This window comes from Saccopteryx leptura, chromosome 5 (assembly GCF_036850995.1).
Source record: "Saccopteryx leptura isolate mSacLep1 chromosome 5, mSacLep1_pri_phased_curated, whole genome shotgun sequence".
Classification (NCBI taxonomy): Eukaryota; Metazoa; Chordata; class Mammalia; order Chiroptera; family Emballonuridae; genus Saccopteryx; species Saccopteryx leptura.
In genome coordinates this window covers 203827179-203839996 of record NC_089507.1, presented here as the reverse complement: position 1 = coordinate 203839996, position 12818 = coordinate 203827179, and the positions used below count along the sequence as shown (strand labels likewise).

Here is a 12818-nt window from a genome sequence, read left to right as displayed (position 1 = left end):
CTCAAAAAACTGAAAATAGAACTACCTTATGACCCAGCAATCCCTCTACTGGGTATATACCCCAAAAACTCAGAAACATTGATACATAAAGACACATGCAGCCCCATGTTCATTGCAGCATTGTTCACAGTGGCCAGGACATGGAAACAACCAAAAAGCCCATCAATAGATGACTGGATAAAGAAGATGTGGCACATATACACTATGGAATACTACTCAGCCATAAGAAATGATGACATCGGATCATTGCAGGCATCCCCAAACTAAGGCCCGCGGGCCGCATATGGCCCCCTGAGGCCATTTATCCGGCCCCCCGCCGCACTTCCAGAAGGGGCACCTCTTTCATTGGTGGTCAGTGAGAGGAGCACTGTATGTGGTGGCCCTCCAACCGTCTGAGGGACAGTGAACTGGCCCCTTGTGTAAAAAGTTTGGGGACCCCTGATTTACAGCAAAATGGTGGGATCTTGATAACATTATACAAAGTGAAATAAGTAAATCAGAAAAAACCAGGAACTGCATTATTCCATACGTAGGTGGGACATAAAAGTGAGACTAAGAGACATTGATAAGAGTGTGGCGGTTACGGGGGGAGGGGGGAGAGGGAGAGGGAAAGGGGGAGAGGGAGGGGCACAAAGTAAACTAGATAGAAGGTGACAGAGGACAATCTGACTTTGGGTGATGGGTATGCAACATAATTGAATGACAAGATAACCTGGACATGTTATCTTTGAATATATGTATCCTGATTTATTGATGTCACCCCATTAAAAAAATAAAATTATTTAAAAAATTAATAAAAAAAAGAAGTAAATGGAGGAGGCTCTGTGCCCCTCTATGCTGGAGAGCTGCCTGCCCCTTATGATGTGCCAGCCCCATCCTTCTGAGACACACGGTGACAAGGTGAAGCCACCTGGAGAAAGCCATCAAATACAGTGGCACCCAAAAGTGGTGAAGCAGGTGTCTGGGCATCACTGAGAGACAGCCCAGGCTACGCCGAGCACCAGCTTGTCACCTGAGCCTTGAAGAGTGATGCCAACTGCTCCACCTTGCACATCAAGGTTGGCGTTGCCCACATGCCCACTTCCTGGTATACAGATGGCATGCAGCTACAACTGCAGGTGGGCCTACTGGTCCGCATGACCTCCGAACAGCCCCGGACCACAGCGAGAATACCAGAGGAAGAGAGGGGCTCTCTGCTCCCTGGAGTCCCTGCCCCACCCATCTTCATCCTTGACACAGTCCCAGCCCAGATGCCCAAAGAAGGGAAGGCGTTTTGAGAGCCTTCCATTGTCACACACCATCAGGATTCTCAATGAGGTCTGCACCATCCTTAGCTGGCAAAAAAAAAGGAAGAAGGGAGAGAGGAAGAAGATCATTCCATATATAATCCATTCATTTTCAATTCTCCCACGTGTCTCAGGATGAAAATTAAAATGTGAGACCAGCTTTTAAAATAACAACCCCTCCCCAAAACAAAACCCAGGTAAAAAGCGTGCACTTTCCCCAAATTACACCATCTATAAAAAGAAAATCTCTTTGCACTTCCTGAATGCCTATATCTGGCTTGCACAGCCTTCCTGGGCTGCCGGGTAGGAATAGGAGAGGATTACGGGTTTGCCCAGCAGGAGAGGGGGACCTGCCCTTGTGGGGGAGGCAGATCTCTCCACGTTCAGCTAATGGTGGGAGCTGGAGTGAGGGGAACGTGCAAATCATGGCAGAGTGGTTGTGGGGCAAAGACTCTTGCTTCAGATTTATAGGTATGTTTCCATAGATTCCGATTTTTAGGAATATTTACATATTTATTAAAGAAAACATATTCAAAATGTTTAATTCAGTAACTTATGTACTAAACGCACTCGATACCAATAACAAGGCAGTGTCTACTTCAGGATGTGACGGTTCATTCTCTAGTCCTCGGGAGAATGAGAAGCGGAGGCCCCGCCCGGAGCAGCAAAGCCAGAGCAGGGAAATTAGCACCGAGCAATCACCCTACTGTGCCCCAGGGGCTTCTCTCAGTATTAGACTGTTCCAGCTTTTCTTTCAATATGATACATAATGAGAAATCTGTTTTTACACTGCCGTTCGGTACCCGCATATACACACACACACACACACACACACACGACACAACAACACATTCTCACATCTACAGCGGGAACAAAAGCCTCACACAGTTCCTTCTTGCTGTGAGCAATCCATGCTGACATTGTCCCATTTTTTAATTCCAGTTGTAACTCTCCGCATGGACTTCAGGACTCCCATCCTCACCTCAGTGGTTTGGGACTCAAACGGAATTAACTCACCTGATGATTAAGGGAATGGACAGTCAACGACCCTTGGGTTCAAGGGGTGGTTCCCATGCCCGGAGGTTGTTTAGCTTGAGCGAGGCACTACTTGGCCTCCCCCAGTTTCTTCATCTGCACATTGGGGAGAATGCCATTGCCAGCCTTGTGCCATAGTGAGGATGGTATAAGATCATCCAGACACGCAGTGAACACAGGGTCTAGCACGTGGTGAACTTCTCGGTGTATGTGAGTTGCTCTTAGTAATGCTGATTGTCACTGTGGGCTGTAGCGTCCTGGTTGCAAAGACGAACTCTGGAGCCCGACCACCTAGGTGTAGAGCACAGATCTACCCCTTATGACCTGTGTGGCCTCGAGTGAGTAACTTAAACTCGCTGTGCCTCCAGGGCTTCCTCGGTGACAGGGGACTGTCACTGGAACCCTGCTCAAGGGGTGAGTATGAGCATTAAAATAGTCAGCCTGGATAATGGATTTAGAAGAGAGCTTGGCACATTAAATGTGGATGGACATCATTATCATCTTCTCATTGGATCCTCACGCATCCATGTGAAATAAAGATTTCCCCCCATTTCACAGGAGGGGACTGAGGCCCAGAGACTCTAGGCGGTCTGCCCAAAGCCTCATGGCTATTGGCTGGCAGCGTCTTAAGTTTCTCCCCACTTAAGGTGTCTGAAGTCACAATTTCTATGGAACATCACTCTAACACAGTGACAGTCAACCTGGTCCCTACCGCCCACTAGTGGGCGTTTCAGCTTTCATGGTGGGCGGTAGTGGAGCAACCAAAGTCTAAATAAAAAGATAGATTTAACGATAGTACGTTGTTTTATAAAGATTTATTCTGCCAAACTTAGCGAAACTCCGACATAAAGTACTTGGTAAGTAATTGTTATTATATGCTTTAACTTGCTTTTTTTTTTAAATTTATAAAACTCTGCTTTATAAATTTTATAAAGTAAAGTTACTTCCCTACTTTATAAACCACCATGACTGTGGAACCGGGGGGGCGGTTAGAAAATTTTACTACTAACAGAGGTACAGAAGTGGGCGGTAGGTGTGAAAAGGTTGACTACCCCTGCTCTAACAGCTAAAGCCCCTCAACTTTGTCTTTTCCCCTCCAGGCGTCACCACATCGGCCCTTCCACGCGTGTCCCAGCTCTTGGCGAGGTGAGTACCCTTGCCTTGTCTCCTCCTATCACGTGCCTACTCCTTGGCTAAGAGCAGGGCATCTTGACCGACAGCCCTTTCAACGCTGCAGTCAGCTGGGAGGGTATCTAAATACGAGTAGATAGTCAGGGTGGGATAGGTTCTGCTGCAATAACCAGTAAACCCTGGTCTCAGCGGCTTAACACAACAAAACTGTATTCCTTAACTCACATAAAAGGCCGTGTGGATTGAGTGAAACTCTCCAGGGAGTCGCCTCGCCACACACTGCCTCGAGGATCCAGGGTGTGTCCATGTTAGAGCTCTGCCGTCGCAACCTGTGCCTTCCACATTTGCTGCCAAGAGGAGAGAGGGCAGGAAGGTCACAGGGGATGGTTTTGTTAGCCACACCTGGGAGTGGCTTCTCTGTTCCCCCTGGGCAGAACCCAGGCACACAGTTGGATGGTGACTGCCAAGGGGACACAGGAAATGCAGTCATCCTAGGCCCAGGAAGAGGGACAATGAAATGGAATTTGATGAGCACGTAAGTCGTCTCTGGCCTGGAAAGAGTCAATACCCAAAGGAAAATAGTAGTGTTGATACCAAAATAAGGGGGAAGGGAAGCTGGGCTGGGCTTGCAGATTTAATCTTCTCTCCTTCCACACAGACCTTGTCCCCGTGTCCTGCCCGGCCAGCCTCCCGAGGCCATGGCTGCCTACGGCCAGACACAGTACAGCGCGGGGATTCAGCAGGCCACCCCCTATGCAGCTTACCCTCCTCCAGCGCAAGCCTATGGGATACCTTCTTATAGTGAGTACCAGCTGAAGGCCTTGCTTTCCCCCTGGGCCCCAACGTTATGGTCTTTCTTCTGTCCTATTGCCTCAGTTAAATGCAGAATGATAAGTGATTCCAGCCTAGTGTTGTATTGGGGATAGAGAAGGACAGACACACTTTAAATAGGGTTCAAGTTCTACGGACTCTATCAGGGCCTCTTTTGATCACAAGAGTAAGAAACTTAACCCAAGCTGGCTTGGGAAAAATATAAATGTAATGATTTACACACTGGGACTGACATCAGGCATGGCTGGCTCCAGGTGCTCAAATGATGTCAGGAAGAATACATCTCACTCCGCGTTCAGATGGAGTAAAACCTCTGAGTTGGTTTTACTCCCACCCAGGTTTTTCCATGTGGCCGCAAAGATGGTGCCCATCAACTCCGGGCTCACCTTTCAGCTCGGCACGCCCCGGGGACGGAGAGCTCATCCTTCCCAGTAGTTCCACCGGAAACCCATATTGACCCTCACTGGCCTAAACCAAGTCCTATGACAATACTTAGAGCAAGGCAAGAAAGTGGAGGTGAGAGAGAGGAGGCGGCCGAAGCATGTGGATTATACATGAGGGAGGGGAGATTCTCTTAAAGGAAAACACGGTGATGGTATCAGAAGAAGGGGATGCTGGGAAGGCAAAGACAACAGAGCTCCAGACCTTGACTGTCAGAACCTCACTGCTGAGAACTGGAGGCTCAGTGAACCGGGCCCACCATCCACTGCTGACCTGTCTCTGTCTGCACTAGTCAGGATTCTCCAGAGGAGCAAGACCAATGGGATGGAGATAGATAGGAAGATAGTCTACAGATGGTAGATTAAAGGAATTGGCTCACCAATTATGGAGGCTGAGAAGTTCCAAGCTCTGCAGCTGGCTGGGGACCCAGGAGAGCCAGTGGTGGTGTGATATGCGTGCACGGTATCAAGGGAAAGAAGGCCAGGAGAGAGCGAGGAAGAATCATTTAGGTCCCAGCGGCATGCCGGCCTTTTAGATGAGGGGCCGATTCAGCCGAGAGCCGAGAGAGGAGCGTGTGCAGGCTCAGGCGGGAAAGCGTGCGGGCAGAGAGGACCGCCGTGGGAAGGTCTGGGATGGGAAGGGATCTGGCAAGCCCAAGGAGCCCCGTGACTGGAGCCCAGCGCGGGGTGAGCTGGGCAGAGCCTACGAGGCCTGGGAGGGATTTGGGATTGTGTCACGCCTGAAATGGAACTCTCGTGGGCGAGTGTCTAAGCAGAGGGCTGTAGGATACAGTCTGGGGGCTTTGCAGATCGCCTTGGCGGCTGTGCGGAGGTTGGGTTGCAGGGAAGCAGAGGTGGTAGAGGAGCGCAGCGACAGACAGAAGTAGACCGATAGAAGAGCAGTTCTAGGGGGAGCAGTGACAAGGCCTGGGGGACAGCAGGTCAGGCATTGGTCATGGTGCCACCACAGTTCTCAGTGCTGTGTGTCCACTAGTTCCTTTAATCTCCCTTTGACACTATGAGGAAGGTCCCATCATTTTTCTCTTTTGAGGGATAAATAACTGGGAGCTCAGAGAGAGAAAGTGCCTCTCCCAAGGTCACCCAGCTGGTTGGTGGCAGAGGAGGAATTAAACCCAGGCAACCTGGCTCAGAGGTCCGAACCTAAGACCAAGCTCTGTTGCCAGAGTGCACGTTCCATAAATCCGGGGGGATCACCTGTGACAGACCTTGGCCAACAGGTGTGGGCGTCATTTTTAACTTTCTGTCCCTCCTGTGCTAGAAGACTTGGGGGATCCTGTCACACGTAAATCACCCCGCCTGGCCGACAGCCAAGAAAAAATGAAGCCGTATTATTTTTCAGCATAAAAGAGAAAACTAGTCCTGTTCCCAGACAAAACATGGCATCGGGTGGAAATTAATTTGGCTCAAAGTCTTTTTATGATCTCTTTTAAGTTACTTTCAGAGAGTCTGTTCTCTGACGATACAGCAGAGGCAGTAAGAGCACACACGTCCTGGGCTCACACCCGCCTCTGCCCCTTGCTGGTCCGGAGACCCTGGCTGAGCCTCATCATTCATACTGTGGAGCCAAGCTAAGTCTGGCCTCCTTGCGGAGGCTGTGAAATTTGGGTGAGATCGTCTCTCTAGGGGCCCAGCTACCCTTTTCTGTAAGGGGTCAGATAGTAAATATTTTCAGCTTTGTGGGCAACATAGTTTCGGCCACAACTGTTCAACTCTGCCATTGGAACATGAAAGCAGCTGGACACTATGTAATGAGTGCATTTGTGTTCCAATAAAACTTTATTGACACAAGCAGGCAGGGGGCCACATTTGACCCACAGACTGTAATTTGCCAACCCCTAACCTACATATGAAGGGCTCAGCCCAAGGGAAATGCTCAATCAATACAGTTGAAACCAGGCTGCTACGCACACCCGTCATGTCCTTGTCACTGAATAATGACAGGTGGGATGAAAAACTGTTTCCCTTCATATATGCCTGTGCCTGAGCAAGCAGTGTTTGCTCATTGTTGGGAGAAACCTTGTTGAATCTTGTTAGGAGACTTTTCTTATTGCTCCTTGGCAAATAGCATTATTATCTTTGTTTAAATAGTTCCAGGGAAATAATACAATTGGGCAAACTAGAGGCAAAGACATTAGGAGTGTTAAGTATTTTTTCTCAACTTATTATGCAACATTTAAGGCCATATGTGAAAGCGTAAAGGGTAACACTACAAATACCCATGAACTAATCATCCAACTTAAAAAATAAAAAGTGAAATAGAGGTTCTCTTTCCTTCTTAGAGATAGCCACAGCCCAGAATTTGATGTTTAGGGTCCCTCTGTTTATTATTTCTTTGTATAAGAGAGGAGCCAGCAAACATTTTCTGTAACAAAAACAAACAAACAAAAAAATCCCTGGCTAGTTGGCTCAGCGGTGGAGCGTCGGTCCAGCATGTGGAAGTCCCAGGTTTTATTCCCGCCAGGGCACACAGGAGAAGCGCCCACCTGCTTCTCCACCCCTCCCCTTCTCCTTCCTCTCTATCTTTCTCTTCCCCTCCCGCAGCCAAGGCTCCATTGGAGCAAAGCTGGCCCCAAGCACTGAGTACAGCTCCATGGCTTCCGCCTCAGGCACTAGAATGGCTCTGGCCACAACGGAGCGATGCCCCAGATGGGCCAAGCATTGCCCCCTGGTGGGCATGCCTGGTGGATCCCGGTCGGGCGCATGCAGGAGTCTGACTGCCTCCCTGCTTCTAACTTCAGAAAAATAAAAAAATAAAAGCACACAAAACAAAACAAAAACCCTGATAGTGATTTTTGGCTTTACTGGCCATATTATATAACTACTGAACTCTACCATTGGAGTGAATGGGTGAGAAAGAGGGAAACCATAATTATAAACCATCCCTAGAACTAGACATGTTCTTTTTTTTTTTTTGTATTTTTCTGAAGCTGGAAACAGGGAGGCAGTCAGACAGACTCCCGCATGTGCCCAACCAGGATCCACCCGGCACGCCCACCAGGGGGCAATGCTCTGCCCATCTGGGGCGTCACTCTGTCGTGACCAGAGCCACTCTAGCGCCTGAGGCAGAGGCCAAGGAGCCATCCCCAGCGCCCGGGCCATCTTTGCTCCAATGGAGCCTCGGCTGCGGGAGGGGAAGAGAGAGAGAGGAAGGAGAGGGGGAGGGGTGGAGAAGCAGATGGGCGCCTCTCCTGTGTGCCCTGGCCGGGAATTGAACCCGGGACTTCCACACGCCAGGCCGACGCTCTACCACTGAGCCAACCGGCCAGGGCCCTAGACATGTTCTTTTAAAACCACAAATTTACATAGTATTAAAACACTATTTTATACCTATAAGGTAGAGATGAGCAAAGTTGACCACATTTTCAATTAAAATACAATGTATACAGTGTGTGGGCTTTTGATGATGAATCAGCCCCCTCTCTCAATACTCCCTTCCCCAGCCAGTTGCTCAGGGAACTGGTGCCTGTGCTTCGGAGAAGCAAGTCAGAGTTTGGCAGAAACAGAAGGAAGATTCATAACTGTGGCCTTTGGATAAGCAGGTACCCCGCCCCCCCAATAAAACAGAGGATGTGTCTTAAGATTAAGGGCAATCATCTTCACAGAGGAAGGAGAGTTCATTAACTACTTCCCCCAAACTCCTGATGAACTATAAGCCATACATGGCTGCTCCAGAGAGAGGAGCAAAAAGCATGAAGCTGGCCACATGTGCAAAACATGAGGCCCTCTAGCCCTGCCGTTCCCTTCCCCGCTTTCCCTACTGCCTTAGGGCGTATAAAAAGAACTATAGTGAAAAAAATGGCACCTTAGAACCAGCCTCACCGTCTCAGAGACAGTATGGGATCTGCCGTGACCTGAGACACACACGACCTGGGAAGCCTATAGGGACAGCTTTTTGTCACATGGAAACACAGGCGTGACTCCATCCCATTGCTCAAGAGAAACCGTTAAGTCCATAATTTTGTGTGTGTGTGTGTGTGAAATCTGATTTTTAAACGAAAGCAATTAATTTCAGATTGTCCTTAAAAATACGCAGGCCTAGCAACATAAGTCGGTCGGTCGCCTAACCTCGGCTCACAAGCCACCAGTCTGCAATGCCTGGTTTGGAAGCTGATAAAAGCGCATGCTGTCTTGACTCAGTGGCTTTTCTGTAGGTGACAAGCGGGCATCCTAATCACATGCCCTGGTGCTTCTTCTTCCTCCTTCCTAGGCATCAAGACAGAAGACAGTTTGAGCCATTCCCCTGGCCAGAGTGGATTCGTCAGCTACGGCTCCAGCTTCAGCACCCCAGCCACTGGACAGAGCCCGTACACCTACCAGATGCACGGTCAGTGTGGCGCTCGGCCCCTCCCTGCCCTCTCCCAGGCGTTGCCCGAGTTGGATGCCATTCATTCATTTAGTCAGCAAGTTTATTGAGTACCTACTGTGTGCCAGGATCTATCTCAAGGAGTGGAGTTACGGTGGTGGACAAAATAGATATGAGCTCTGCCCTCACAGAGATAAGACTAAGCAGAGCAACAAATTAACCGGCTGTTTTGGGAGGAGTCACCTGTGTGGTGTTTGGATAGGGGGTGACGAGCAGTTGGTTCAAAAGGAGCAGGATGTTTCACTTTAGGTAGAGTCATTGGGACAGGCTCCTGGAAGAGATGGTGTTGGACAGAGACCCAGCGAGTGAGGTGGAGCCAGCTATGTGCAGACCTAGGGGAAGAGCATGCCGGGCCTGGGGAACTGTCAGTGCAAACGCTGTGTAGAGGGAAACGTCTTGATGTATCTGAGGCGCAGAACTAAGGCAGCAAGGCTGGAGCAGAGTCAGGGGGACATAGAAGGAGAGAGTCTTGGAGAGAAAGCAGAGCTGAATCGTACAGGGCTCCTAGCTCCGATGTAAAGTGTGGTGAGGCGGGCAGTCCACTGTAGACTCAGAGAAATGCTGGGGGGTGGGATTATTGGCCAGGCAGGTCAAGGAGCTATTTCAGCAGGAGGTTCAAGGTCTTGCATCCCCATAGGGTGGCCTTAGAAGGGGAAGGGAGGACTCCAGGGTACACCTGCCTCCTCGGATATGCTAAGAAGCTGGCTTACTGGGTTCTCCTGTGCCCGTCGCGTCCTCCCCCACCCCGGGCCCTTCCCTTCTCCGGTGCCCCATTGGCAGCAGGTCGGGGATGCTGTGTGAACCAGAGGGCTGATGGCAGTAATTTTGGAGATCCTCATTCTGATATTTTTTTCCCTTCATGAAAGCTGGCAAGAGTGGCCACCAAGGGTCTGAAAAGTCATGTGCAAACCTGGAGGGATAATGACAAGGCGGTGGGCTAATGAGTGCACTTTTCTCTTTAAAAAGACTGTTTGCATATATTGTCACTTTACCTTTTTGAAAATGGATGTCAAGGGCAGCCTTTCTGGGGAAAAAAAAAGCATTGTGAAAGGGCAGCAGATGATGTCAGGGGAGAAACAGGGGGGTGGCATTAATGCCGAGCACTTGGGAGAGCTTCCACGTAAAGGTCTGCGTCAGACTGTGTTGGGGACACCATCAGCTGACATTGACCAAACACTCACCACAGGCTACCTGGCATTGCTGGATCAGCTTACACGGTCTGCATGGACACTCCAAAGCATTGTTGCTGGTATTATTCCCATTTTACAGGGGGAGGAAACTGAGACCTAGAGAGAATGACTGATCTACCAGAGCAATGGGAGACAGACTGAGTCGGGTCTCTGGTGGGTCTGGTAGGGTCCCAACCCCCAGCCTCACCCAAAGCCCATGCTCTTTGCCATGGTCTTGTCCTGCCTTCTCTTCCTCCACTGTCACCTCTGTCATCCCACAATGGCTTCTTGGAGTTCCGCTGAAAGGTACAAGCTGCTGGAACCCTTCTCTATGTGGAAGGCGAATTGTGGTTCCAATCCCAATAATAAAGATTTGTGAAGACACTGAACTTGAACTTGTATTTGAGCCCGTCTCAAGCCAGTTTTTTCCAGCTCCGCCAATAGCCACGGAACTTACTGCCTTGGGGCCTCTGAGGCTGCGGAGGTTGAACAGCAAACACAGTTCCACCCTCCCCCATCCAGACACCCTGTCCCCACCCCGCTGTGTAGGTAACGGTGAGCTAGGTAGGAGTTGCTCCCCAGCCGCTCATTCATTCATCTGCTCTGTTACTGAGCACCCTTTTAGGCGCCGGGGGTACAGCAGTCAACAGAGGCAGTTCCCTCATGGGAGAGAGGCAAGCAGTAATCACTTAACAAATAAATAGATGGTTACAGATGTTGGTAAAGCTTGTGAAAGGCAAAGACAGGGCAGTGTGATGGGCAAAGAGTTAGGGAGTGGTGATGGACATTACCCAGGTGGTTAGAGAGACCTGAGTGGTGGAAAGGAGCCCACCATGTGAGCAGCCCTAGACAGGACAGCCCAGGGAGAGGAGACAGCAAGAGCAAAGGCCCTGGGTCAGGAAGGGGCTCTCCCTGTCGAAGGACTCCAAAGGAGACTCGCGAATCTGGGGGTAGTGAGTAGGGAACTGGGACTGGAAGGGGGAGCAGGAGCTCTCCCTGGACCAGGACGTGTAGAATAACGTTATTTCTTCTCTGGTCCTTACAACACTCACGGGAGGTGGGCACCGTCCGCTCTGCTTTCCCGATGATGAAAATGAGGCCCCGAGAGAAATGACTCTCCCAAGGCCACAGAGCCAGTGCGTGTTCCGAGCTGGGATTCAGACTCAGGTGTCTAGGATTCCAGAGCCTGCGCGGGTCCTCCCGGTGTTACTCTCTGGACTCCTTCAGGACTCCTCAGCTCTGCACCGACCCTCCCGGTGTTACTCTCTGGACTCCTTCAGGACTCCTCAGCTCTGCACCGACCCTCCCGGTGTTACTCCCTGGACTCCTTCAGGACTCCTCAGCTCTGCGTCTGTGCCATTGCCTTCACCTTCCAGTAGCTCTATGACATAGATTCTGTCGTGATCCCCTCCTTACAGGTAGAGACACAAAGGCACAAGCTGGTAAAGTAACTTAGCCATGGTCACATGGCTGTGTCAGTGAGATTTGAAGCCAGGAAGTTGTACCCCAGAGCCCAGGAAAATAACCACCCTACTATCCTGCCCACCAGTTCTTATAGATTCTTCTAGAAGATGACTCTCCATAGGCGAGCCCTGGCCTAGACCCCACCCCACCACCACGACAATCCCCTCCAGCCCCTCACAGATAGAGAAACATCTCTTCCTCTATTTACCCTTTCCTCTTCCACCCCACCATTGAGAATAATCCAGGTTATTTTCTTAATCTTCCTCATGGCCAAGATGCCAGAAAGGCTACAGCAGCAGCTGGACTTTGTCCCAATTAAGTGCCTTCCGTCTAATGCTAATGGCCATAAACTGCTCTTGAGACAGCCCAGGCATTTTGCAAGCCTGACATATTCCTCCTTAAGTATTTTTTTTTTCAAACACAAACACACAGAGCGCTCACACACCATGCCCATGTGCTTCCTATTAACTTTTTTTTTTTTCAAGTTGCTGCAGAGGAGAAACAAACTCTCCCACTCCTGCGTGCGTTTCAGAATGGGAGACAGTGGTCAGGCTCAGCGTTCGGGCAGAGAAGGGAATGGAGAGGGAGACGGGGGTTTGACAGAGTTTTAGGCCTGAAAGCACGGACTTGGAATGAAATTTGGTTCATGTTTAGAAGCTGCAATGCGTCCCTTCCTTTCTAAGAGTTAAAACTTCCCATTTTGTAGCGGCAAAAGTACCTAAGGAGGGGCCACCTCATCATTTTACAGAAGAGTAAACTGAGGCACTGAAGCTTGTGGATGGTCAAAATCTCAGGAACTTCCAGAAACTTGTGCAGAGCCATCGCCCCCTCCGGGCCCTGGTTTGAGATCTGTATCTGTTTGGATAACACTGCCTCGCCACCAAGTGTACAATAAACATAAAAGAGAAAAGTTCACAGCACTCGCTAGGCCTTCGCATGATTGTTTATTTTCTTTTTTTTTTAAGTTCACGCGGGGGGTTTTATAGCTTGAAATGTATTGCTTATGGGCTTTTGTTTTTTTCTGTTGTTTCTTTTTGGCTTCTCCCGCTAAAACACTGCTATTCACAGAAATGACCAC

General features: G+C 49.8%; 1 protein-coding gene across 2 annotated transcripts in view; it reads left to right on the top strand.

Annotated features, from left to right (window-relative positions):
• The window catches only part of EYA2 (EYA transcriptional coactivator and phosphatase 2), a 200504-nt gene that overhangs the window by 83520 nt on the left and 104166 nt on the right, over nt 1–12818 (top strand). For both annotated transcript variants that reach the window (XM_066387608.1, XM_066387607.1), the window contains exons 3-5: nt 3422–3467; nt 4111–4253; nt 8952–9068. In XM_066387608.1, coding sequence (XP_066243705.1) covers nt 3422–3467; nt 4111–4253; nt 8952–9068 — 306 coding nt within the window. The remainder of the gene's footprint in view (nt 1–3421; nt 3468–4110; nt 4254–8951; nt 9069–12818) is intronic.